Source organism: Eptatretus burgeri, chromosome 14 (assembly GCF_056783735.1).
Source record: "Eptatretus burgeri isolate ZD-2024b chromosome 14, Ebu_testis_v1, whole genome shotgun sequence".
In the NCBI taxonomy this organism is placed as follows: Eukaryota; Metazoa; Chordata; class Myxini; order Myxiniformes; family Myxinidae; genus Eptatretus; species Eptatretus burgeri.
Window position 1 is genome coordinate 52,075,601 of NC_140974.1, and position 27,893 is coordinate 52,103,493.

Genomic DNA, 27,893 nt, shown 5'->3' on the forward strand with positions numbered 1-27,893 from the left:
ATCTTCTTTTGACCCCATGGACTGAGTCAGAGTCAGAGGGGGGAGAGAAACTCATTCTTCTCTTTTGACCTGATGGGCCTTGAGTCAGAAAGCTTTCCCCATTCATTTGTATGGGGGTGGGGGGAGGAGGAATCAGTCTCCTGTTTTAGGCTTTTTCGGGGTTGATTCAGAGAGTTTTTCCCCATTAATTTGCATGGATGCCTCAGAAGCGCCATTATATATATATATATATATATATATATATATATATATATATATATATATATATATATATATATATATATATATATATATATATATATATATATATATAGTTCCCCAAATCATATATACGATAACTAAGGAGATTTTTAATATACCGAACTGTTGGACCCCGCTATTTGTGGACCCCGCATCTTCGCAGTTTATAAAATGCAACCTGCTTTGACATTTGTGACTTTGTGTATTCGTGGTATTTTGCAATTTTTCACGGGATTTTTGGTATTCCATCAAGAATCACAAACCGCTGGGAATCTACCCCGCCCCCCCCACTTTTCCATTGAAACAATGCCCTGACATACGTGGAATTTTTCAGGAACATATCCCCCACGAATAGCGGATTCCGAATACCAAACACGCAGTCCTGAGGTCGCCAACCACAGATAACTCGTTAACTCGTCCAATGGGCTGTTATTCTTACACAGCCGTAGCCACTTGACTTAGATTACCGGCCTAGCTGGGTTATGCTTCGATGTTTCCGCAATGTTATTCTATTGGTATGACGTATCTAGAAGCCACGTCCTCGATGCCACACCTGGTGTTCTTCTGTCGATCAGAACAGATAGGTGCAGCACTGGCTAACAGAGCAAACCAGGTGGGGTACAACTACGCTTGTACACTGTCGGACCAATGAAGGAAAGGACAACTGAGATAGATTGGAAATTAGAACAAACAATTATTTATTTACACATACAAGCAATCATTAAAAAGCGAGTATCGACAGGCAAGAAAGCAAAAGGCACATAATAGCACATTTAACTATACACATATTCTTTTTTATACAATCTTACTTACACAAGAGACTTGGCCATCATTCAATCAGGGGAGAAGACAACACAGAATAACTTGAGAAAACAAGTAAAGTATGGAGAAAAGAAAAGTAGTCTATTCTTTTTTCCCTCACCTTACACAGCCCAATGGGGCTCTGCCATACTCCAGATATACTAGAGAATGCAGGGGAAAAGATGGGCATTAGCGATGCGGTGCGATGGGACATGCATCCGCATCCCTGAGGAGTCCAGACCCAGCATGGAAGTCCTCTCTGGCATACAAGATATGCGACTCGCCCCCTTATGCCTCAGCTTCTTCCTCCTCAGGATGTTGATTTCTCTAGTCTTTGAGCCTTCTACTCCTCACAGGACAAGCTTTGAGCTCCTAGAACATGGCTTTTCCCCACAAAGACGATGACTAGCTCTGAGCTTCTTTCTCCCTGCAGGACATCACTTTTCTCTCGTATTGTCCCTTGTAATAACATCTTCTTCTCTCAGGATCTCGCTTTCTTCCCCTCTCTCGATCTGGCTTCTCTTCTAAGGACGAGGACCAACTACGAGCTCCTTTTCTCCTCACAGGATGTCGACTTTTTTTCGTCTTTTCTCATGCACTTCTGTCTTATTATTCATCTGGCTTTTCGCATCTCAGCTCCTGTGAGCCTCCTCATTGGTGTGCATCTGATGGGGGTAGATCCACGATGCAGCCTGTGGAAAATGCCGTGTCATTCTGAGGGAACTTTCAATGCAAGATCCCTCCCTTCATGCACACAAGGCCACGATGAGAGCCCCCGCTCCCTCCCTCGCGTGCAAGCGTTCATTGTACAGTCCTCACTGTATCACGACTGCAAGATGTGCCGCACCCAACCATGCATGGGGAAAGTTCCACACCTCATGTCATAAACATGCATGTGAGAATGGACACAGTCCCAGGCGTTGAAGGTAATCCGATCGGCCCGAAGGATTAATGACCACAGACGGACCAAATGTGCCCAACCAAACAACGTGCGAATGGAGTGAAAATGAAGAGGGACACCCGAACGGCCGTTGGATTGAAGAGAATACCGATGGGGTGAAGAAGGGATTTCTGAAATGATGTTTGGTGAAAGGGATTATTGGTGGACCATTGAAATGGGCCATAGGGTAAAGGAGGGAAGATTGAAAATAGCAGAGGATTTCAACGGACTGATGCTGTGAAGGAGAAATGATTGAAAGTAGCAGAGGGTTTGAATGGACCGATGGGGTGAAGGAGGGATTGTTGAAAGGAGGAGAGAAGGGGGGGGGGATGGATTATGCAGGGGAAACACGGATTAACCAACGCATGCTCCCGAACAACCTTGATAAAAGGGCTAAGGACTATCTACACAAAAACCAATTAAATAACTAATTCCTGGGTCACCTACGTGTCCATGTATGCTCTTTCCCTGTATCCCACTCCCCTCTCGACCCTAGATTCTTAACCTGGGGGTCGTTTGGGGGTTTTCCGGGGGTCATGAAGGGGTCATAAAGAACATATCAATTTGTTGAGCCCATTTTTAGGAACATAACAAAGGTACATTCCATACACAGTGTTTTGTTCGCGTATGTGCGTACTTATACGCACAGGAACTGTGTGTGGCCTGGATCATGTGCGATCGTGGTGCTTTCAGATGTGGTGAAGATTGTGAACCACATCTGAGGGAGCGCAACAAATTCAAGAATCTTCAAAGCAATGTGTGAAAAAATGGCTGCCGATTTCACTGTTCTGATAGCCAGCACAGATCTGTGTGGACTTTCACATGGTAAAGTTCTCAATCGTGTGATTCAACTTCGAGAGGAAATAGCGCTGTTCTTGGAGAGAGGGTGTGCCGAGAAGGAGAATCAGCTTCATGAAAAGATGCAGGATGAACTGTTGGTGATGAAGGTTGCTTACTTGGCTGATTTCTTCACCGAGGTGAATTCCTTGAACCTGTCACTTCAAGGAAACCTCCCAATGCTACACACGGCTCGTGACAAAGTGGCAGCTTTCAGGAGGAAGATTCACCTTCACCAGAGAAGAGTCCAGGACGGTGACACGACTATCTTCTCTGAGATGACGACCCTCCTGGATGCTACGCCAGATGCTGAATGCCACTTCCACGAGGAGACCTCAACCCACCTTCTGGCAATTAGTGAAACCATCGAACGTTACTTCCCCAGACTGGACGACTGCTCTCATGATGAGTGGATTGTCTGACCCTTTTCCATTGAAGATGGTGCCATCAGTGATACTGACGTGGCTGCGAACAATGAATTTTTTACCGAATTCGTGAAGATGTGCAGCTCAAGAGTGACTTCATGGAACAAGAGCTCGCCACGTTTTGGCTGAAAGTGAAGGACTGTCCTGTTCTTTCGAAGAGGGCCCTGGCCCTATTGGTCCAGTCCCCCTCAAACTATCGCTGTGAGGCTGGATTCTCAACCATGGTAACTCTGAAAACGAAGGCACGCAATAGGCTTGTGATCGACGCTGACATCAGGTGCAGCCTGTCGAGCATTCATCCTCATTTTGATCGCGTGATGGCTGCGAAGCAATTTCAGCCATCCCATTGACTGTGTATTGGCAGACATATTTTAATAAATCGGGCTGTTTTTTTTCAACTTTTGTTTCGGAGGTTACGGTACTGACCAAGAATGTCTGATGGGGTCGTGGGGCCAAAAAGGTTAAGAACCACTGCTCTAAACAATGGCAGAGGGCCTGTCTTGGCACACATATTAACGATATAACTGACTAAGGAACTCTACGCATCATGGATGTTCGTTCACCCGGGGGCCACTTTCATAACAGTCAAAATGTTATATCGTTTTGTATTGTGAGCAAAGTATATTTTTACTGCTTTGTTCATCATTGACAAAAGTCCAATTGCATGACCTTGATAAGAAAAAAAAAAACTGCATTCTGCAATAATCCTTCCCTCGTCTGTACTTTTTGGCATTACGAGTCATTGCTTCGTCTTTTTCAATTTCTTGAAATAATAACAATAATAATGTTCCAAAACAGCTCACTGCACCACAATGAACAAACAAAAATGCAAGATTATTAGATAAAGAAAACAATAACATATTACACCTCAAGATTTTTTTGACAGCGATTTATCTTAATGGATAAACTTTAAGAAACTTTAGCGTTTTCCATGCAGTCTGAAGTTGTTTTTAGCGACAGAAAACACACGTGCAAAGTGCACCTGTGAAGGTAATGCCCAATTAGATGCCCAGCAGTACTCGGGGGAGAGCACAAGTGTGGGTGGACGTTTTAATGCAAAATAGTGGTTCAAATGAGATTCCTCATTCCAGACGGCGATTATGCCACGAGAGGCATCATCCTGCAAGTTAGCCCAGCACTGGCGAAGCATTGCAATGACAGACTCGGGGTGTCCCCCGTAAAATGCACCACCGAAGTAGAATGTTCCCTGTGTTTGTGAAAGGTAGGCAAGTGAAGCTTGCCGTCGTTCATATGGGAAGTGGGAACGGGAAGTTCCAAAGTAACCTGGGTGCAGGAACGTCACAAGATCGGAGAGGATCTCTGGCCCAACTTCAGCCTGAAATTTGAGGTAAAAGGGAACATAGAAGGAAAATGAAGAGTGAAACAAGAGTGCAAGACACAAGATTCAATGCTGTTCAAATGAAATTTAAAATAATGGGAGAAAAAAAACAAAAAATATCTGCGATCACAAAACAATCATCAAAGAAAAGCATCCCCTGTGCCTGCGATCCAATGATAGCCTTCTTTTTTTCAGACCACCATACGATTTTGACCTTCAACATTTAGGGATAGAGTGTAAAATAAGAAAATGAGTCCCTATCTACAATATCTCCATAAAACTGAACAAAATGAAAACCAGAGGAAAATTCTTCAAGTTGTGATCAAAACGGTGTTTTTTTGTTAATTAGGTTACAATCCGAATAAATAGTCAACTGCGCATACTTCATTACGAAAATGAGCTGGCTCTGAGATACAGCTCAGACATTGGCAGTAGAAAAAATAAAATGTATAAAAAAACGTAAGTGATGATTTGGTACTCCAAGGTGGTATAAAACTATGAGGCACCATTAAAAATTGGGGGCACTCATGTAGAAACAAATCTGACAACAGGTTTAAATGGTGCGATTCTAATATCCGGATCAGTATCATACCTTATAGAGGAGGCGTAATTATGGATATTCAAAAGAGTGAAATTGATAACGATTTAGGAAGGGTAAATTATGGGGATATAAATGAGATTAGTCTAAATTGAAAGCATTTGAAGTACCGTAAAATTCGGAACTTTGAGCGCATTGTTATATAAGCCGCATCCCCTAAATTAAAAAAAATCTGGAATTTAAATACACACAAGCCGCACTGGTTTATAAGCCGCAAATGTTGCACAAAAAAACCAAGCGCAAAAACGTCCGAAAATTAGCCACAAAAAGTGAGAAACTCGACAGCCACAGAAAGTCAGACGTGCGCAAAGCACAAATTCAATCACAAATTCAGTGACAAAGCAACACAAAAATAAAAATACAGCTACACCAAAGATACACAATAATACACACAATCAAAAAATACCGGTTGTCACATTTATTCGTTGTCGTCATCATTTCCACTGAATCATTAACTGAATGTTTCGTGTGTGTAAAGGCCGTGTGTAAATTTGGAGGAAAAAAACCGTAAACAGTCATCATTAGCACACTTTTACAGTGAGTTTTGAAACCTAATGTGAATCTAAACATCGACTGGAGACTGACGACAACAACTTGATTTGGCCTGAACGCATCAACGGGAAAACCCGCAACATCGGAAAAATCCATAAACAAGCCGCATTGTTATTTTAGCCACAGAGGTCGAAGTTGAGGGAAACAGTTGCGGCTAATAGTCCAAATTTTATGGTAAGTAACTATCGTGTTGACACAAAGTACACTGTAATCAAATAAAAGGCAAAATATCTCAATTTAGATGCAGTTTGTTGAAATGCTGAATTCCTGGTGGAAGTTATGTATAAAAGGTGCCATCTTGGTGCTTTGTGGGTTGGAGCTTAAATAATAGACTATGCTTCAATTTTGGAAATAAACTGGTGAGCTCTCTTCAATACATTAAATATCCCACAATACTATTCATAAAGAGAGAGGATTATTGTGTACTGGTATTGTGACCAAGTTCTCAATTCCTGCATGGAAGTATTGATTGGAAGGAAATATGACATTTGGAATATTCTTTCCTCTGCAAACTTCTTCAGCAAACATCTCCTCTCCTTGTAGAAAATCAGATTAGATGTTGAATTGCAGCCCCAATTGTTCATCTGCTTTGATTCTGAAATCTTATAACATCATATTTTCTTCACTTATGGTCTTGGTCAAAATAAGTCATAGGAAGGAAGAACCCAATGTCATCATTGTACTGACATCAAGCCACACCATGCAGTGTCGTAATTGTCTGCCAATCTGTCGATCGTTTATCAACCAGTTCACCAAGTATAGCCTGCTGCTAAATGCAACACCTCTACTTCTACTACGTGAGAACAGTAGTGATTGCTGCATTCAAGTCTAATGGAGAGATGGGTCAAACTTTGCCTACATTTTCAGATCAGCCAGAATTGGATGGATTAAAGCCCTTCAGTCTTAAGTAAAATACATTGATGTAAAGTAACTGGGATATATCAGGAGTTGTGGAACACACCTTGAATAGCATATCGACGTCGATGGTGAAGAAGTAATCCGGTTTAAAGTGCAACTCATTGTCTTCAAGCATCCGCAGCAGCCGTGGCATACGCCGGAGAGCATTTTCATGCCATGCATCAAACTTCTCCGCCTGCATCATTTTCACTGTGCGGCCAGGGCCACCAAGGGATACCGTTGGTGCATTCTCACCCACACGTTCCGTAAGCACCACAATAGTCACATTATAGCCGGGCATGAAGTACTTCCCAGCACTTTCCAGAAACGGCTGCAGAAATGACCAATAGCTGCAGGTATTTAGGGAAAGTAACAAGAATCAATATTTAGCAATCCAAATGGCTATCGGATGAAGCAGAAAACTCAGGTTTTAATTTGCATCACATCTATACATCAAAATCTCCATTTTGAAGATTTGAAAAAAAAACAAAAAAAACCCCACCAAAAACATGACAAACAGGAATGGCTCTCAGTGGAGCAAAAACCTCCACCAGGCTTAACACTACGTTTTTCATCTCATTTATAGGCGGGATCGACATCTGGACCATAACCAAAATCTAATCGGCTTGGTCTCGTCACCTCCCATAATCGTCTAACAAGGTTTGTGATAATCCATCCACAACTTTTTGAGATATCGTGCTGTAGTGTTACGAATCTGGCAGCCATTTGCACACAACAGCCAGAGTCCCCGCAGTTCAGTTATTTTGATAAGTATGTGTTTATAGTTAGAACCCTCCCTATGTCTAAAGGGAATTACATGTGTGCGCTGCGAAGTTTCTTTCTAGTTAGATTTTTGCAATACCCAACGCCAACAAATCAATCCTTCGTTCTTCACACCATCGCCATCCATCGCCCACATGCAACGTATCTCGTACATGGGTGAGGTTCCCTCCGCCCACCGTGAGCTTGTCCAATCCACAGCGGCCGGCCCGACAGCCGACCTGAAATCCCCCCACCCCACTACAAGGGTGGATGGGGAATAGGGTGCTCCCCTGGTTGTTCCGTCTGGGTTCTCAGACACGCACGGGGGGAGGGTGGTCGTTGCCCCCTCCCACCGGACCTCCTCCAATCACGGATGGCCACCATTTTCCCCCACCGAACCAATCAGGAGGCTCATCACCTCAGGGCCGACTCTGCCCCAGCCAGATGGAGTGTTCGGCCCGTACAATAAGGGGAGGCCACTGATTGCCCGACAACCCCCTCATCTAATCCGGGAGCGAGTTACCTCAGAGTGGTTCCCCTCGACCTGCGGGGGGGGGGGGGGAGGACAAGAAAGGTGGCGAGCTGTCGTCAGTTGTCATCATTGTCTGGGCTTTTTGCTCTTTGCCCTTTGGTCTTTTGGTCTGCAGTCGTCGTCGCCTGTGGTCTTGGTCTGCGGTCTTTGTCGGGGTTCCTCGGTGGCCGTGCTGGTGCTCATGGTGGTGGTGGTCATGGCGGAAGTGTTCCGTGGTGCTCGACCGTCGATCGTGGCAGCCAGGATCATGGGATTCCGGGTCGTGGGTTCGAGTCCCACCGTGGTGGGTTGGAGTCGGTGTAACTGCACGAGGCGGCCAAGTACCCGGCAGGACTCTGACCCCCAGCTGAACTATCCTCCTTGGCTGGAGGACCGAATAAAGACCCGGTGGGGTCTATTTTCTTTTGGTGTGTGTGTGTTTGTGGTGGCACCATCCTATAACTAGAAATTGTTAAGTGCTTTTGCTCACTGTACATTGCCTGCATATTCGTGATTAAGTCTGCTCTGTGTCTCCCTTCCCGATTATTGCAAAATACACCCCCTGTTAAATGTTCCAGTTCGTTGTCCGTGTTTTCTTCCATTGGCCGAGCATGGTTCGGGTTTGAGTTATAGTGAGGCCGTTTGTGCCGTAAGTTGTTCATTTGGTCCGGCGCAGCTTTGGTAACTTCCGTTCGGTTATGCCGGATTCGAGTCGGTAACAGCGACTCGGTTCGGACAAAGTCGGCCGAGGGTGTGGCTTCCCCGGTAGTTAGACAGTGTGGGTACTTAGGTAAATTGTAATTAGACAAGTGGACCCTACCTCACACCATCAAAATATTGGCGACCACGGTCCTTTAAGCGACCCGTCGACTCCGGAGTTATCCGGGGTGGCGACCTTCCAATTCCGATGTTCGGTGGGAGACGGCCCAACTGCTCCATCTAGCAGTCATCCTCGCCACCAAACCCGGCATCACAACAATATATCATTTTGGCAACAATCTCTCAATGGTGAAGAATCACTTTAAAAAAATTATAGTATCCGGATCCAGATCTTCATCAAAATCATACTAACCATTTGTAATTGGTGACTGGCTTTGACAAGAATACAAATTTTATTATGGATCTTAGGTATCAAGAGCTACATATATCGAACAAACATTTTCCAATGGAGCACCTCACCACCATTAATAATAATAATAATAATAATAATAATAATAATATTACCATTACTTTCATGCCATAAAGGCACATAGGGCTGCTGAGGTAGTTTCATTGACAAGGAATACAGTCCTGGACGGGTCGCCACCCCAATGCAGGTTATCCTGAATGGTATTACGCCAGTACACTGGTACTCATTTCACCGACCTCAGAAGGATGACAGGCCGAGTCAACCTCACTGGTGTTAATTCAACGGTTGTCGGTGGCTCAAACTCAGGACCCTTTGGTCCCAAGCCAGCCACCTTAACCGCCAAGCCAATACAAGGCTCTTCACCACCACTAGAACATTTCAATAGCATCAGATGTGGCAATAAACATGAATTGTTGCTCCCAGATTGCTTGCCGTCTGCATCCCCATCCTGTTTGGTATCCCGTGTGGGCACAGGCAACTTGCTAGTCTAATTAATTCGTCCTTCTCACACACCCAACCTGTCCACCAAATTTTGCCCAAATTCATCCGTAACATTTTGAGATATCCTACTCACAGACAGACAAACAAATAATAAAGATGTCATGCACAGCATGGTAATTGTGAACTTAAAATAAACAACAGTTGCCATGGAAACAGCAATTTGGTAATTTTGAGAATTTGATCTATCAAATGATTGAAAGTTGGGCAAAACAAATTTGGTTGAAACATTTTAGAATTGCAGCTGAACACATGTTTTACATGTTTTGGATGGTATTGACCATGACCTTTGAGCAATTTTGACCAGATTTTAAACACGTACTTTACCGGTCATAGGTTTTACAACACCCCCATTTTTCCAGTTTTTACTGAAATTTAAGCAGTTTAATGTTTCAATGTACTCTGAAATTAAAGCATAGAACAAATAAACAATTGCAGATAAAAAAGAAATCATGGAATCGTTTTGTTGAACAAAATTTAATCTAAATTTTTGACTCATTAAAGTAGCCACCTTTTGCAGATATAACAGCCGAACATACTTGTCGCATTCTTTCTACAATGGAAATCAAATATTGTTCGGAAAGTTCTTCCCAACACTGTTGCAGAAGTTCCCACAAATGTGTTGCACTTGGAGGTTGCTTTGCTTTCACCCTTCTGTCCAGTTCATCCCAAACCAGCTCGATGGGGTTGAAGTCTGGAGACTGTGCTGGCCATTCCATGATTTGAAGCCTCCCGTCTTGTTCTTTTCTTCTAAGGTAGTTCTGACATAGCCCGGAGGTATGTTTTGGGTTGTTATCTTGCTGTAGGATGAACCCCTGACCAACTAGGCATAGACCAGAGGGTATTGCATTGCGCTGCAAAATGCTGTGGTATCCCTTTTGGTTCAGGGTGCCAGTCACTCTGTGCAAGTCGCTGACTCTGGATCCAGCAAAAGAGCCCCAGATTATCACATTTCCTCCTCCATGTTTGACAGTTGGTGTCACACAATGAGGAACCATCCTTTCACCAACTCGACGGCATAGAAAAACCCTGCATGTGCCTTTTGATAGTGTAGGAAACTGTACTCACTGACACATTGGCTTCTTTGCAATTCCTCCAAAGGAAAGACCTTCACTTTTCAGGGTTATAATTGTCTGTCTGTCTTCCTTTGTTAATTGTCTTTTTCTCACCATTGTGATAGCAATATACTATTCCTGCAGTGCAATATTGTCCAAATAATGCTTCAGAGGGTGCAGCAACACAGTCTGTTCCATCACTGCTTTTATACAGACATACGGTTTGTAACTAATCAACAAAAGTTTGGACACCTGTAGGAATTGTTTGCATCAACTTTCAAGGCTTGCTTTACTTCCATTGCTGCAGAACAGCTGCAGTTGCTAACCCATTACTTGTTCCCTGAAAAGGGCCTTTTTTAACAACTCTGAAATTTACATTATTTTTCAGATTTTGCGAACCTACACTTTTTCTTTTTAAACCTCAAGCAGTTTACCACTTTGCTTTGTACCATTTCAGGTTATTTACTGGACTTGAACTGCTTAAATTTCAGTAAAAACTGAAAAATTGGGGTGTTCTAAAACCTTTGAACGGTGGAATATACAGCACATCCAGACAAATAAGCTGAGTGAGTTTCAATCTGACAACTTGAAAAATTAGTGAAGTTTGGCAGTAATAAAATCACAAACAACCCATTTGATTATAATGGGGGTAATTTTTTGTCATGGACACCACTTCCTCTTTGCCATGTGGGACTTTTCTCTGTGCTACCAAGATGAACAGAACCTGAAAAAAACCAGAAAGAGAAAAATTAATTAATTATATTTTGAACCCCCTCGGCTTGGTACTGAGGAGGTTTACCAATGGGGGGGGGGGAGGGGGGGATTGGGGCCTTTTGATTGTGGCTTGTAACCCTAAAGTGTTTCTGCAGAAGGCCCTTGAACAGAAAGTCAAACGGGAATTTAGAGGGTCTTAGGTTTCTAAACGGTCTTAAGGGTCTACTCAAGGGTGTAAAGGTCTTCAGGAGTCTAAATGGTCTTGAAAGGGTCTAAAGGGTGAAAGGGTGAAAGGGCTCAAAAAGGTCTACATGTTAAGAAGGTATGTTCCAATTATCCGTAATTAATAGATGTAGTCAAGGTCCAATAATAAGCCATTAACAGACGTACTCACAACCGAACTCACGTTCAAACAGCACATAATTAATAAACATACTCATATGGTTCAACCAAGCTAGATTTCAACTCAACGAGGGTCACCATCCACTGATGTTATTCCGTTTTATATACTGTAGATATGAAGTGAATTGGATGAAAATTGATGATTTATGTGATCTGGACCTTTGACCTTTAAAACCTATTGACCTCAAAATCAATGGGCTTCCACCTTGTCACTCCCTCCACCAGTTGGTTAAGCTACGTGAAGATCAGAGTTAAATTGTGACCTGTAGGCGATTGATATACAAACAGACAAACCGACAGAATAAGATCAAGCAAAACCAAACCAGTGATTCTCAACCCTTATAATTATCCATAATTATCAAATGCAGATAATTATAGAATGCTGTTATTAGAGATGTCCATGCAGTTTGTAAGAAGTTGATCATGTACTGATATTATGACATTGTAGTCAGGCTGCTAATTTGTAAGAGTTTGTGGCAACACTGCAAGAGTAATCAAGGACTGTTGTCACCAGTGGAGTGTTTGTAGAAGCTTGAAGCAATAATTAATTGATGGTGTAAACGAGGCAGTGATGTAGGGATTGTTATGTAAAGGCAATACTGTGAGCTACTCTCTAAACCAACATCATCCCTATCTTGTTTCGGACCTTTTTTAGATTGTAGTTTGTTATCCCTGCATTGCCTTTTTAATTTAGCATAATTTTTTTATTCACTTGTATAAACATCATCAAGGTGGTAAAGTGAGTGATCGATAAATATTTCAACCTGATATACAAATCCTGTTCAAATTTCAAGACAATTGGATGAAAATTAAGGATTTTAGAAATCTCACAAAGATGATGACCTTTGACCAATGTTGACATTTTGATCTTTCGATCTCAAAAACAGGCTTCTTGTGTATGACAAATTCTACCATGTGGTGAACTTTCGTGAAGATTGGTTTAAAATTGTGACCAGTAGGTGATTGACAGATAGATGAACAGACAAACAAGATACACATTGTGATTAGCACAACACATGCAAAATCCACACCCACCCCCCCCCAAAAAAAAATAGAAGTTGCCATGGTTACATCAAATTGACTATCTTAATCAAAGCCCAGGTCAATCAGATGAAAATTGATGATTTTAGAAGTTTGATCTTGAGTTGACCTCAAAAATAGTAGGTTTCCCAGTTCAGTGACCCAATATGCAAATCCTGTTCAACTTTCAAGTCAATCGAATGAAAAATGATTTTAGTAATTTGACCTGAAGATGACCTATGACCTCAACATCAATAGGCTTCTCAGTTGTGACTACCTCTTCAACTTGGTAAAGTTTCATGATGATCGGTTTCGAATTGTGACCTGCAGGCGATTGACAGACAGACAAATAAGATAGACATTGTGCAGGGCATGATACTTGGAATATTCCCCAAACAAATTTGACCATAAAATAATTGGTGGTTGAATTCAGTGACCTGATATGCAAATCCTCTTCAAATTTCAAGACAATTGGATTAAAATTCAGGGTTTAAGAAATTTGACAGTTGTTGACCTTCGGCCTATGTTGACCTTTTGACCTCAAAAAAAACAATAGGCTTCTTCCTTATAAAGAACTCTACCAGGTGGTGAAGCTTCATGAAGATCGGTTAAAATTGTGACCTGTTGGTGGTTGACAGACCGACTGACAAACAAACAAGAAAGATTTCATTCATAGCATGATACTTGTGAAATTCATAAAACAAATTTGACCTTAAAAACAATTGGTGGTTGAATTAAATGACCAAATACACAAATCCTCTTCAAATTTCAAGGCAAAGGGATGGAAATTGAGGATTTTAGAAATCCCACCTTAGTTTTTGACCTTTGGCCTATGTTGACCGATTCACGATTCCACTGCCACCTGTGAGCCAAATACAGACAGAACTAGGAGGGCACTCAGTCGACAGCATACCTCCGCTCCACAATACCTGATCCACAAGAACATATCGGGCCAAATAATTTGAAATATCATGCCATATCGTTTTTGGGCCAACCTCTCAATGGTGAAGAATCACATAAAAAATTAAATATTTTTTTTGTATACAGATTTGGATCTTTACCAAAATGGAATCAATTCGTCCTTGTGAAACACCCAACCTGTCCACCAAGTTTCATCGGAATCCATCAACAACTTTTTGAGATATCGTGTTATATTAGTTAGCCCAATCTCTCAATGGTGAAGAATCACTTTAAAAATTCTCATGTCCGGAACAGGATCTTCACCAAAATTGAATCAGTTCGTCCTTGTCACATGCCCAATCTCTCTACCAAATTTCAACTGAATCCGTATAAAACTTTTTGAGATATTCTGCATGAAAACAGACAAACAAACAGACAGGGGTGAAAACATAACCCCCTTCACCTTCGGTGGTGGAGGAAATAAGCATATTATTTATATTGAAGGAGATAATTAGCCGGTGCCAAGTTCAGTTGCACTTGTAATCTTACTTTCCGACGACGAACACAGCAAGGATGATGGAGAGATTGTCCGGAGGGTGAAGGGCATGAACAACAGCGGGATCAAACGTGCCATCCCACACGATGGGTGCCATCCAAGGGGTCAGTGTAAGAACATCCACTCGACTGAAAGGAAAAACAAGAGAGACTTGAATAGCCATTTCCACGTGTGAGATGACAACCCAGAGTTTGCATTCCAACAGCACAATAAAGTGTGGTTTTAAACAAAAGCTTTTTAAACTTGGCAAGCATCACTTTGTAACCTGTGGACACTAGATGGGTTTATAAGTTACTATAAAGACATTTGCTTTGTAAACCTTATTGTCAGAAAGAAAAAAACACAAATGAATGAAACATTCCCTTAATTGTCAGGTTCCTTGTGTCCATAATTTAACGTTCGTTGGAATTTTTTGGAGAGTAGCTAACCCCAACATTTTTGGAAAGCTTAAACAATACCAAAACAGAAAATCCATGTTTCACATTTTTTCAATGCATATAATGTGGTCAAATAAGTCGTTTTGGGGTAACAATCCGTTTTTTTTAATGTCAGCTCTGAAAATTCAAAATTAATCGCAAGCAAGCAACTGATGATGCATAATTGTTAACTTGAGGACAGTTCTTAATATAGAATACATATATCTGTATTTTGAGCAATGGTTGCCATAGAAACGGCTATCATTTTGTCAAATTACCGTTTATTTAATGTATTGCTTTCAAATCTTGAAACAAGTAACGCATGAATATGGTGATCAGTGAAATGTACTTAATGTCAAATATGAGTTTGTAGCCAATTGGCATCACTGTCTCGAATGTCACTTATCATTGCCATCGTCATCATCACTATTGTGGTCATGCCGTTCAATGTTTGAGTCCTCGTCATTCTCACAAGAAGTGCTGCACATGCAAAAATCAGTGCACGTTAAGTTCTTGGCCCTGCAGGAACATCTCTGTGATGAACATTCTGTCTTGCACTGGCACCTTATCATCTCGATAATTGCCTTTGGTGCAAGGAGAATGTCTGTTGTTGTCGGTTTGAGTTGACCACTCGTGTCCTTGTGGAAGCCATTCTTGAATGGATCAAGAAATGTTTGCTGAGAAATTGCTGCTTGACCCCAAACGTATGCCTGGATATGTACCCGCATGATATGCTGCCTCAGAGCACTGACAGTTGGTGGTAACTTGTCATTCTCAGCCATGTTCTTACAGAAGAGATGCCACCGAAGTTCAGGGATGCTGGAAATATTGACACCACTTGGACAATAACCTGAACAGACAAATCTTGCTAAAGTTGTGTATAGGTCCTCTGACAGTTCAGCATCCTTACAGAGCATAGCAAAGGCATCTACCATGTCGTCATCGGCCTTCAAGTAGCACTGGAACCACTTTGCCTTACCATGTCGAGCGAACCGCCCAGTATTATCAGCACCTGTGAATGCGTGGAAGGCTGGCAATGCCTGGGATCTCCCCTCACCTAGGGCCTTCCAGATTGGCTCGATTTTGACAATGCTAGATGCCATTGAGATAGATGTGTGTCTTGGCAGGAGATGATAGTTTGCTATGGCAAGAACCAGAACATCCGTATCAGGTGAGAATATCGTCAGCTCAATATCTCCCGTGTGTTGCTGTGATGCAGCCATTGCTTGCTGGATCATCAACGTATCAGCCTCCTCATGGTTATTCGCCTCAAATTGGAGACCCCTGTTGCTCGACGTCCACCCAGATGCCAAAACGACGACCACCTTTGTTGAATCGCGGTTGTATTCTAAAGTTTTCTCTGCCAAGTACTCAGTCAGATCAGCTTTGGTTTGATCATGGGACAGAAATCGACTCATCGTGATGTGTTTGATACTGGTATCATCCTTGACCTGATATTGGACTGGTGCCTTTCCTTGATGTCGTTTGTCTCTGGTTGTGCTCTTGAGGGGATCTTGCTTGTATGTATCAAAAACAAGAATTACATGGTCGAAGCCTCTGGTCAGACTCATAACCCTATCATTGAAACATTCACTGATGTCCTTCACTGTCACGAACATTGCTGGTTTCTTGGTAATTTTCTGGACAACTACCATTCCATCCATGACTGCGACCTTCGTGCTAGTACTGCCATCAAGTACAGCATCAGTGGGTGCTGGTTCCATGTGTGTGGCATCAAGCTCATCTTCTCGTAAAGACGGTTCCTTGTTGGCAAACTTCTCCAAGTTGTGGATTAGCTTCGACTTGTCGGTGCATGACAGTAAGCTACCGTTTGGTGCAAACAGGGCCCTCGGTGTCACAGTGAATTCAAATTTGCCAATTGCATCCTTCTGGTCGACGTCCTTGCTGGATCTGGAGAGCACCATCAGTCTACCATACAAATCCTTGGTTTGAGGCCGTACATGATGGTTTGGCTTGCAGTTAATACTGATCTGTCCACAACATTTGTCCATGCTTCTGATTACATCTCTTCAACTGGGCCAAGCATTATCGAACGTACCATTGCCTTAAGCTCTCCGGGGACGTCCTGTTCACTGCTAGAAACTTGTATATATTCATCTTGTTGGTCCTTGGTGGAGAAGTTCTCTAGACTTTTGCGAACAAGTATAGCTGCTTTGTATATAGCATCCATATGGTCCATTGAATCGTCATTTGTAATGCTAGCATTGACCATATCTTCCTCGCATGTCTCAAGTGAATAGAGAATAGAAGATTTCCGTCTGTTCTTTTGGAGCACTGACCTTACATTGGGTAACGCCTGTAAGATTCTATTCTTCAGCCATTTTCTACTGAACGTGGGTACATGATGTTCTCAGGCATCTTTACCACCTAGAAGGTTAACATAAGTTGTCTCGATGTCCTCCATACGGAGTTGAGTTTGCTGCTTGGTTAGGACATCTACCAAGTCGATCAGTTCAATTAAACTCACAACTTGTGTCATTGATGCTTTATCCCTCTCTCATTTGGTATCGTGATTTCGCAAGACATGGAAGACATGTTTCGTCATGCAAGACCTGTGGTACACAACGTCAATTGCATTTGCATCACTTGGCGCTATAGCAGTGTTCAATCAAGTCATAAAAACGGGGTTCCGAGCAACATCAACAGCTTCTCTCAGCGATTTGCCCGCACTGTCACTCCGTACAAGGGAAATAGGTTGACCATCAGTCCTCTGGCAAAAGAAGCACAAAGCCTTGTCATAGGGGTCTGTGGATGACCGAGTGAATGGTGTGGAGGAGCTTGACGGCTCCAGACATACTTCGGGCATTTTTCTCTTTCGACCTGGCCCTTTGGCGATATGCGACCCTGATGATAGTGCCTGATCATAACGAACCCTGGCACAACGAATTTGGTCCTTGTTAGTTGCATTGGAATAACATGTTCGGTGGCAGACAGCCTTCTCCTTTTGCAACAGTTCTGCTGACATCCCCTCAAGTCGTTTATGAATCTGTACATAATGACCATCCTGTAAAGTGGCTCGCTCCTGTATTGTCTCTATCAAACGGCAGAACAACTCGACTTTTGGTTGCAACACCAAGGAGCCTTTCAGGGAAGAATTATCTTGGCACAGGACACATTTTGTCCAGTTTGCTGATCCTTTCGTTTGGCATGAATCCTTGCCACTCAGTGGTACTTCATCCATCATGTTGTTGGTCCTGCAAATATAAAAATAAATCGTCAGCTCATGAATGTCAAATCTATCATACATGATACAGCCTATAAAACTCGGGCTGTGCCAATGTCTAGGGCCATATCAAGGGCACAAATAACATTCATCACCATAAAAGGCAAAGAGATGAGAAAAACAACATCCTTATTTTCTTTGACTAATTTATTGACCTAAACTTATGTGATTTAAACAGAAGATGCGGGTAAATGTCGCAATGATAGAAATTTATTAGAATCCAAAATAAAAACCGCTACCAAGACATAAAATTACCTGAATAAAATAAAAGCAGAGATGAGTGGGAAATCAACAATACGCGCTAACCACATGCCAGTAAACTAAATAGAAACTCCAAAAAGACTCCCTCTGTAATTCCAACCCCTGGGCACAAAGCTAACCTAATCCTATCCTATTATACAGCAGTTAATCTCATGGAACAAAATACGTCAGTGACTGATTACATTGATGGTGACTTTCTTTCCGGATAAATGAAAGCACGAACCAGCACATAAGGACATATTTAAAGATCAACCCGAAATAATAGAAAAAGGACAAACACAAAGCTATAACATGACAACTGCCTGATTTCCAACTCCTAGCCTCACAGGAAACGCAATTAAAACCTCCAACCCCGTGGCCATTCAAACTATAATCCTACCCCATACAGAAGAACATAAAATGACAAAAAGGTACATACGCCTCAAAGGCAATCACAACTTACCGAAAAAAGGAAGAAAGGTGTTGAAAACCGAATATGATGAAACGAAGCTCCGAAGTAAACTGTCATGAATAAATCGAGAAAAAACGAAGCGAACTGAAAATGACGTCATAGTGCTGCACGTGCTTGGACGCGCGCCGCGCCACATCACGACGTCATGCCATGCCCAGCAACCGTAACCTGAGGCGATGGCATGACGTCGCGACGTGGCGTCACCTATGTTCCCTACAAGATCACACTTACAATACATCAAACTACAAAACTTAAAATCAAACGTTTTACTACTCAAGGTGCCGAAACCTTCTGATATTGAACAACAGACACACCAATGTTTCATTGCACAGATGGCCGTTTCCATGGCAACCAACTGTTCCATAACTTGAAAATAATAATACTTATGTGTAAGTTAGTCATGGTCACTTTATTTAACAATTATTTCGGCCATCCGATGGAAAATATAATTAAAAAAAATATATGTTAAAAAATGGCAATTCCACTCCAAAAATGCTGTTTCCATGGCAACAGAGTCAAAATGCAACATTTTATTAACTTATAAAATCCATTGTTAGCCATTTAACAGTAATCCATCATCAGTTGGTTATTTTGTATTGTTTCAGATTTTTTAAAATTGGAATTCAAAAAAAGCGTTTTTCATCCCCAAAACGACCTTTCCAAAAGTTGAAAAATGTGAAACATCATTTTTTTATTTAAATAGATTTTAAACTTCTCAAAAATCTATAGGTTTGCTACTCTCCAAAAAATTCCAACGAAATTACACAAGGAACCTGACTATAAACACAAACTGAAATTAATGTCACTCCTAGTAAAATTATTTGTGCAGCAAAGTAACCTTCACCTACGTTTGTTGAATTGCTGTAAATTCATCCATGTTGAATCTGCAGGAATAAAATGAAAAAAACTAAAGGATTTATCTTGATTGCACTCATAATTTTACTCTCACATGTAGATGCCCCTTCGGCAATCAATGAAATTGTGCTATTTTGCCACTTTTGAAATATGAAGTGTCCACTCCCCCCTTTGTGTTGTTTGAGGAAAGAAACACTGAAGTGCTTTTTTAAAACAGAATACACAATGATATCCACACTAAATATTATATAGCAGCAGTGTGGTGGTGTGTTGGTTTCCCACAGAGCAGGTATATGCATCTAGTGCAGTAGTAAAGGCCCGGTCACACCTTGACGTTTTAGCCAGCGATGGCAACGTATTAAAATGTATCTAAAACGCTGGCTTACGTTGAACTTTTGATGTTTTTTTTAAAGATTCGGACGTATTCATAGCGACTTGGTCTTATGTATAACGCATTGGTAACGGACACAGAACGTTTCGTTGTGTTATAGATAACTTATACCAACGAATGCTGAACCTGTTGTCGGCCTACACAACCGATGCCCAACGATAGTCTAACTTAGGCATAGCGTGTTGCACGCATCGCCGACAATGTCGTGACGTAGCCTATTAAAAGGCTGACGCACAACGATTCGAATCATAACTGCCGTAGAAATGGAAGTGTCAACATCGCGGTCACACCTTGGCGATCTTGCCAGCGTATGCCGACCTAAGAAAAATGTGTCTAAAACGTTGGGGCACGTCAAATACGGTATGAGTAAGTTTGGTATACGTGAGTACAATGCTAAAGTACGCTATCATACATCGTAGTAAGTAGAGTACGTCAAGAAATTTTAAACATGTTCAAAATTTTACGACGTACTCGGCGTATGACACACGTTCCGCATGCGATGGGGATAAGTTTTACACACGATATGCGGACGCTTACACACGTCCACAAAGGCTACTTATAAGCTACTCATAAGTCAAAACACGTCGCCGTAATGTCTTTTTTTACGCGAAACTTATTTCTAACTTATGTTTGACGTGCTTTGAACCAATTCTTTACGTAGTCCCAACACACATTGACGTATATAGACGTATTCCAATGACGTCTTCCGGTCGACAAAAAAAATAAATGAACGTGTTTCTAACTTACAACTGCCATATAAAGACGTGTTCCCAGCGATTTTGGGAATTGGTATATAAAAATGGTGTTCATAAAAGGGGAACCCAATAGTGTTTTCAAGTCCTTTTTGAGTCGATGTCCATGTCAGCAGTAACAGTATCAGTATCAGTATTAGTATTAGTATCAGTATTAGTATTAGTATTAGTAGTAGTTTGTTCATGTTGGCAGTAGTAGGTGAGTGTGAGGGGGAGGGTGTGGGTTATGATGGATCGTCCTTGCGTTTAACGATTTAAATGATAAACTCAACGATTTAAATGGCTGCATCTCCACTATTGAAAGTAGACGCTTGCGCTCAACAATTGGATTTTTTTTACACTCAACGACTTTTAAACGGTACCACTCAGCTATTTTCATTGTTTACAATGAACGATTTAAATTGCTGTCACTCGCCTTTGTTTTTTGACGCTGGGGTTTGGAAATTTGAAGCGTTTCTTCTGAACGTGTTAAAACGCGCAAACTTGACTATTTTAGATAGACACTGCCGATGGACAATTGGAATCATAGCCAAGCTCGACATCGAAGTGTGAACATCCTCGTCATGCCGAAGAAAAGTTTAAAGAATGCTGCAAATAAGTGTCCTGGCCGTGGCCGTGGACGCTGACGCAAGGACGATCCATTATAGCGACGTCTTTCAGCCTACGAGTAACTTAAAAGTAACGTCTGTCGATGTGTGGCAACGATCGCGTAATGTGCCAACAACACGTTAATCATAGGTTAGAAATAAGTTTCGGGTACGCTAAACATTACCTCGGCGTGTCTCAACTTATGAATAACTTACAAGTAGCATGTGTTGACGTCTGTCAACGATCGCAGACCGTGCATACAACTTGTGGCCAGCGTAGCGGAACGTGTGAGTCATACGCCGGCATACGTCATGAAATTTCAAGCATGAAAAACTTTGAGGACAACCAAAAAGTACAACGTTTAAAGCCAGCGTACAACGACGTATGGCAGTGTTTTTCAGTGTGCTCTCAATGTTATCAAAACTTACCCATAACGTATTCAACGTGTGCCAGCGTTTAGAAAAAAAATTCAAAAATCAGCATACGTTGGCTAAAACGTCAAGGTGTGACCGGGCCTTAAGGCAAGTTGTGGTTTACCATTTCTTGCTTTTAGCTACGGCCGCCGGATAGCTCTGTGAAGGTCTGTCTTGCTGATGGTCTGTCAACCAAAAGAAGGCCGAGTTAATATGTCCTTCCTTCCGGTATATGGCCTCTACCCTTGCCAAGACTTCGAGACTACCTCCTCATAGTACCCCTGGTAATAGTGCTCTTGAGGGCACTGGCTAAATATCTGGAGGATCTCGGAGTAAGTTGGTACCCTAGAGGTGTAGTGTGCATGGTCCTCCAGTGCGAGGACATGCTTTCGCACTCACCAACCCAACTAGGGCAGATGGAGCTCTTTAGCCTTGGTAGGCAGTCCACCTCGGAGAAGGAAACTCTGATTGCAAATCCTCCTGCTGCCTTATAGGGTGTGTCTCTTTAGACCAGGGTTTCCAAACCTTCTGAGTGTTGTTTCCCCCTTTGAAATTGCCGAATAATATCCCCCCACCACATTATCAACACTGAATTAATAAAAAAAAAAATTTATTTCAAAAATTGCAATAAATATTTTCATTAAAATATTAAAATATACCCCGGTTAAAATAGGTGTACCATATCCCTGTGTCGTAAGAGGCGACCAGGGTTGCGTCAGGAAGGGCATCCGGCGTAAAACATGTGCCAAATCACTATGCGGATCGGATGATCCGCTGTGGCGACCCCTAACGGGAGCAGCCGAAAGGAGAAGAAGAAGAAGAAGATTTTCATTAAAATATTGAAACACAATTTATCACATAACATTAACAGTCTTATATTATTTTAACATTAGCATTCCTAAAATCAGCATTAATTTTTGTTCCGCTAATTTTTAATCGCTTGGGAAGCATATTCGGACGACATATCAAACGCAATAAATAGTTTGAAAATTGTTCAACCTAAAAAATAATTTCTCCCCAGGAGGAAATTTCCCCCCAGGTTAAAGGTCCCCTGACATGCTAAAGTACATACATTTCATTTATACATGTCCTATAGGAGTTTGCCATCGTGATTTCAGATCTGACAATGTTTTTTCACAAAACTCATTCTGTAAAATGTAAAATTAAAAAAAGAAACGTCTTCGGGAACGCTCCTAAAAATTCTCCTGAAAGGGGCGTAACCCACATGACGTCAACTACAGGATTACAAAGGCTGCACGTTAATTACTCGGGTTGGTGGTCTACGTGATTCTATTGGCTTTCTGTGTGTTTCCACATTTGATTGGTCGACTCAATCGTTCATTTCTGCTTTAAAAAAAAAATCGAACATTTGGTTTTGAATAATGGATGGGATGGACTTTCACTTGTCTGGTAACAACAAATGTGAGTGTGAGAGAAATGAAGGATTTTGGTCTGAATCACATGGAGAATTGTCGGATAACGTAGTCGCGGGAGGTGAAGTTCAGGCACCTGGAAATGAAATACGCCTTACCAGTTCGAGCCCGAAGCAGGACAAGCAGAGAAAAATGGCGATGAAATTCCCGGAGTTCATGATGATCGGGAGGACATCGAAGGAAGACTCGGAAATAACAACTACTTAGACTAAATCCTATTCGTAATTCAATAATGTAAAATCGACTTCCATACTGCTCGATATCAGAAATATTTTAGTGAGGTGACGTGAACAGCGCAGCGGACATGTTTCTCCGCGGCGAATTAATCACAAACAAGGCCGCCCATGTCATCGGCCGTATCTCTCCGCGCATAAAACGAAGCAACCTCGCTGTGCGGATACGATGAAAACTTGTGTGCAGAACACACCTTGTGACACAATTGTCTAGAGTAGTCCGATAAATCTGACGTTCTGTTGCATTTTTATTTATTTTATTCCTACTGTCGTCATGTAGCTCCAGTAGAAAACAATGAAAAAAAGAGAATAATAAATAAAAGCTACAGCACATCAGATTTATCGGACTAGTCGGACGGACGACGGATTTATCGGACTAGTCTAGACCAGTGTTTCTCAACCGGGGTTCCCCGGAACCCGAGGGTTCCGCAAGAGGTCGCTTGGGGTTGCGCGAGAAACACTAATAAATAGGCTAATGTATTTTGAGTAGTTTTTGTTTGATTTAATGTTCGTAATTTTACTATACACATACAGCATATTGTTGGAAACTCCTTGGTTATTATAATAGAGGCTTCAACCTCATATTATTTACAATTATAACAACCATAGGGAATGTATTTAACGATGTCTATATGGCACCAGTGTGAAACCGCCTTCACTGGTTAGTGGACGTCCTGTACGCGGCGGATTCGTATATCATTGAGTGACTGACTCAAGTACGGGACGCACACACTGTGTCCATCTATCTTCTCTGTGCTTCCTAGTGCGAAGTCTGTGTCTGTGTCTGTCTCTCTCTATATCTCTCTCTCTATATCTATCTCTCTCTCTCTCTATCTCTCTATCTCTCTATCTCTCTATCTCTCTATCTCTCTCTCTCTCTCTCTCCCTCTCTCTCTCTCTCTCTCTCTCTCTCTCTCTCTCTCTCTCTCTCTCTCTCTCTCTCTCTCTATCTCTCTATCTCTCTATCTCTCTATCTCTCTATCTCTCTATCTCTCTATCTCTCTATCTCTCTATCTCTCTATCTCTCTCTCTCTCTCTCTCTCTCTCTCTCTCTCTCTCTGTTCTTCTGTTTACCTTTATTGCTTCAGCTTCATTTGTTTAAGTTTTGTTTATCAAGTTACATGAGGTGTTTTTTTTTTTGATTTAAAAAAGTTTTTTTTTTGTGTGAATTAAAACCTCGGTGTGAAGTCTCATAAACGAGCAGTATGTTTTTTTTCATTGCCAATAAATTTGACAAAAGGGGGTCATTTTTTCCTTAAACCAGGTATCCGAAAAAATATTATATTTACCACGTGAACTACGATAAAAATTAAAAAGAGCTAGATATTAATAATGGTATATAATAATTTTTATGCAGGGGTTCTCCAAGATATGAAAACGATTTCAAGGGTTCCACAAGGGTAAAAAGGTTGAGAAACGCTGGTTTAGACTCTAGAGATCTCGAATCAATCCACTCTGTGCGAGTTACTGTATGTGACGTCAACGCTGCGATTCGCTGAAGTCCATTTTTTTTAGGGGCGGGGCATAGCAAGTTGTGAATAGCTCCAGAAATGATCAAAATATTGCTGTAATTATCCCATTTTTGATAAAAAAAAAACCACGGGTGATTTCTTCACTCGGAAGGTCAAGTTAATATATATATATATATATATATATATATATATATATATATATATATATATATATATATAAACAAGTTTATTTTGCATGTCAGGGGACCTTTAAGAATTACTGCTTTAGATGAAGGCTCGCACCACAGCCACAAAATTAGGCCACACAAAATTAGGACAATTTTGTGGCCTAATGCCACAAAATTTTGTGGCATTCGGCCACAAAAACATGCCTCAAATATGCTTTTTGGCAAAATGGGCACCTGAGTTTGTGCTTCCCCATCTGAGTTAGGTGCCGTGGTGATACAGGGCAGTGTTGCTGCATTGTCCAGAGGGTACAGGGTGTCTGTGTCTTAACAGATTGGTACTTACCACCTGATAGTACAGCAGCCCGATACCCAGTTGAAGCATACTAGGATCCTGCTCTATCAGGAGGCGAATAATACCCCACCTGCTTTAGTGCCATTTTTCACATAGATGGGTGTTCCTGAAGCAGGCTGGGGTCAGTCACCCACGAGGCCACTGGACTGCTAATGTTATGGCATCAGGTCATGTAAGTGCATTGATGTCTGGGGTTTCTGCAGCATGTACATGGGGCTTTGACTTTTATACTCAGGTTCCCTCACTTTCTACTTCTTTGAAATATATGGCTGTACAAATTACAAATAAGAGCAAACCTATCATGCATAAAGCACCCACTCGGCATGACGAGATAGGTATTAGAGTTGCTCGCCTGAATGTTAGTACTATGCGTGGTAGAGCTGGCGAGATAGCGGAAACTTTGGGCCGCAGAAGAGTGGATGTATGCAAGAAACAAGGTGGAGGGGGGATGCTACGAGAATGATCACAAGTAGAAATAATAGGTGCAAATTATTTTGGATAGGTTGTGACTGGAACTGGTGGTGTTGGGATTATGGTGGCTGAGAAGTGGCTGGAGAGGGTGTTGGAGGTTAGAAGGGTAAATGTAAGAGTTTTAGTCCCAAAGTTGTGGTTTGATGAGTATATTAACAGTGGTATCAACATATGCCCCACATATATGATTACGTGAGAAGGATGAGTTTTGGGACACACTTGTGCATGTTGTTTCAGGGATTAGTGAGAGAAGTTATGATGGGAGGGATTTGAATGGACATGTTGGAGAGTTGGCAGAAGGATATGAGGGTGTGCAAGGTGGGCCAGGTTTCGGAGTTAGAAACACTGAAGGTGTGAGAATACTGGAGTTTAGGGATGCTTTGGCTTGTGATCCGAGGGTTTTGAGTTCAAATCCTGCTTGGCTGTTGAATCAATACGAGTGGGGTTGATTCAGCCTGTCATCCTTCTGAGGTCGGCAAAATGACAACCAGCTTGCTGGGATGATTGAGCCATTTGAGTATCCTGCGTCCGAGTGGCGACCCATCCAGGATTGTGCACAATAGCCCAGGAGACTGCTTAGGCAGCACAGAGTATGGTCCTGATGGATGGATGGATGGATGGGGATGCTTTAGATATGGTCGGCAAAACAATGTTTAAGAAGAAGCTGAGCAGACTGATCACTTATGAGTCAGGAAGTATAAAGAGCCAGATGGACCACTTTCTCATGAGCAGATGAGATAGGAAGTTGGCTAAGGATGTAAAAACAAAATGTGGAGAGGAATGTGCCTTACAACATCAGCTGCTAGTGTTTTGTAAAGCTAAGTTAGAGTCAGGAAAAGAGAAAACCTTATGTTCCAAGGAGATGAGTATGGAAACTAAGAGATCAGAATGTAAAGGAACATTTCTGTAGGGAACTTCTGGAAATGAATCTTGTAGTGGGGCGGCTTAGCTGATCAATTGTGCACTTTCTCTTAAAAGCATGAAACTTGGCACATGGTTTGAGTAATACAATACAATACAAAGATTTTTTAGTCCAGGGGCCACCGGAAATTGCACCCCGTATGGTGGCCATCTTGGATTTCAAAATGGCCGCCAGTGTGGACCTGTTGTGAACTGTGGATTTCGCAGGTTGTGAGCCTGGTAAGCTACCCAAGAAATGTTATCAGCATGAGAGGTTGTGGTCTTGTTTTCTATGTGCTCTCTTTCATGCTCGAGCCATCTATCATCACCGGACGTCCTCTCCCAGGCCAGAGACTTAAGGCATATTTTTGGAACTGGTGACCCCTTTACGCTTGCCTTAACAGGTGGTACACATTGGTGTAGTAATTTGGAAAAGTATCGAGTTTCTTCGTGCCAGCTGCACCATCAAGAATGATTCGACCACGATCAGTGCCGTCATCAGGTTGTCTTGGGTGCTGGAATAATGAGATGCTGGTTCCATGGAAAGAGTCTTTAGCTGTTGTAGAACTCGGGTTAACATCGATATTTTCAACAGCGGATGTAGTAAACAAGTTCTGCTTCAGGTTTGGTGGACATACAACTTGTTCCAATCTGTAGAGTAGGCACACACTATTTCCCATATCAGCAGAAATCTGAATAACTCTATCATACATGATGCTGATACCAAGCTGGGAGAGCTTCTCCACCAATTCTCTCTTCCTGGTTTCTGCATGTAGTTTCAACCCAATATAAATTGCCAGTGGGGTTTCCCGTTCCAGACTGTGTCTCAAATTAGTGGGTTTGTCCTTTTGCTTCTGGGCATGCTTGACTACATTGAACTTAAGAAGCTGTGCCAAGCTAAGTGCAGCTGGGTTAGAAGGTTGGTATGCCTGGTCCTTAATGCTAGGACCCTCCAGTATCATGTTGACTAATGATATAAGTGAACTAAGCACAGATTCCTCTTGACATGTTGCACTAAATGAACCATCAAATGGCTTGGATTTATCAAACAAATGTCCATGGACTATCTGAGCCGCCCGTGCAAGGTGCACTGCATCAATGTCACTGTCCTGTTGACACACCTTTGCTAAGGCATGTCCAATGTCCTCATCAAACATTAGCAAAATGTCTCTGCCCTTGTTAGTTGCTCTCATGTCAGGAAAATGGGCAAGAACTCGCTGCTTGAGCCTTGTAGATTGTTTGCGGCTTTCCTGCTTGATTCCTAGTTGGTCCAGCCTGGAGGAATACAGGTTTGAGAGATCAGCTAGCTTAAATACAG

At 42.0% G+C, this 27,893-nt stretch overlaps 1 protein-coding gene across 6 annotated transcripts in view; it reads right to left on the reverse strand.

The window, feature by feature from the left end:
- Nucleotides 1-914: 914 nt before the first annotated feature.
- LOC147013200 (globoside alpha-1,3-N-acetylgalactosaminyltransferase 1-like) overlaps nucleotides 915-27,893 on the reverse strand; it is a 69,986-nt gene continuing 43,007 nt past the window's right edge. For 5 of the 6 annotated variants that reach the window (XM_085855792.1, XM_085855791.1, XM_085855788.1 and 2 more), the window contains 4 exons: nucleotides 19,397-19,432; nucleotides 14,170-14,304; nucleotides 6,694-6,979; nucleotides 915-4,579 (listed from right to left, as the gene is read on the reverse strand). In XM_085855792.1, coding sequence (XP_085711918.1) covers nucleotides 4,163-4,579; nucleotides 6,694-6,979; nucleotides 14,170-14,304; nucleotides 19,397-19,432 — 874 coding nt within the window. In that variant the 3' untranslated portion in view covers nucleotides 915-4,162. The remainder of the gene's footprint in view (nucleotides 4,580-6,693; nucleotides 6,980-14,169; nucleotides 14,305-19,396; nucleotides 19,433-27,893) is intronic. The other variant, XM_085855790.1, reaches the window with a different exon arrangement.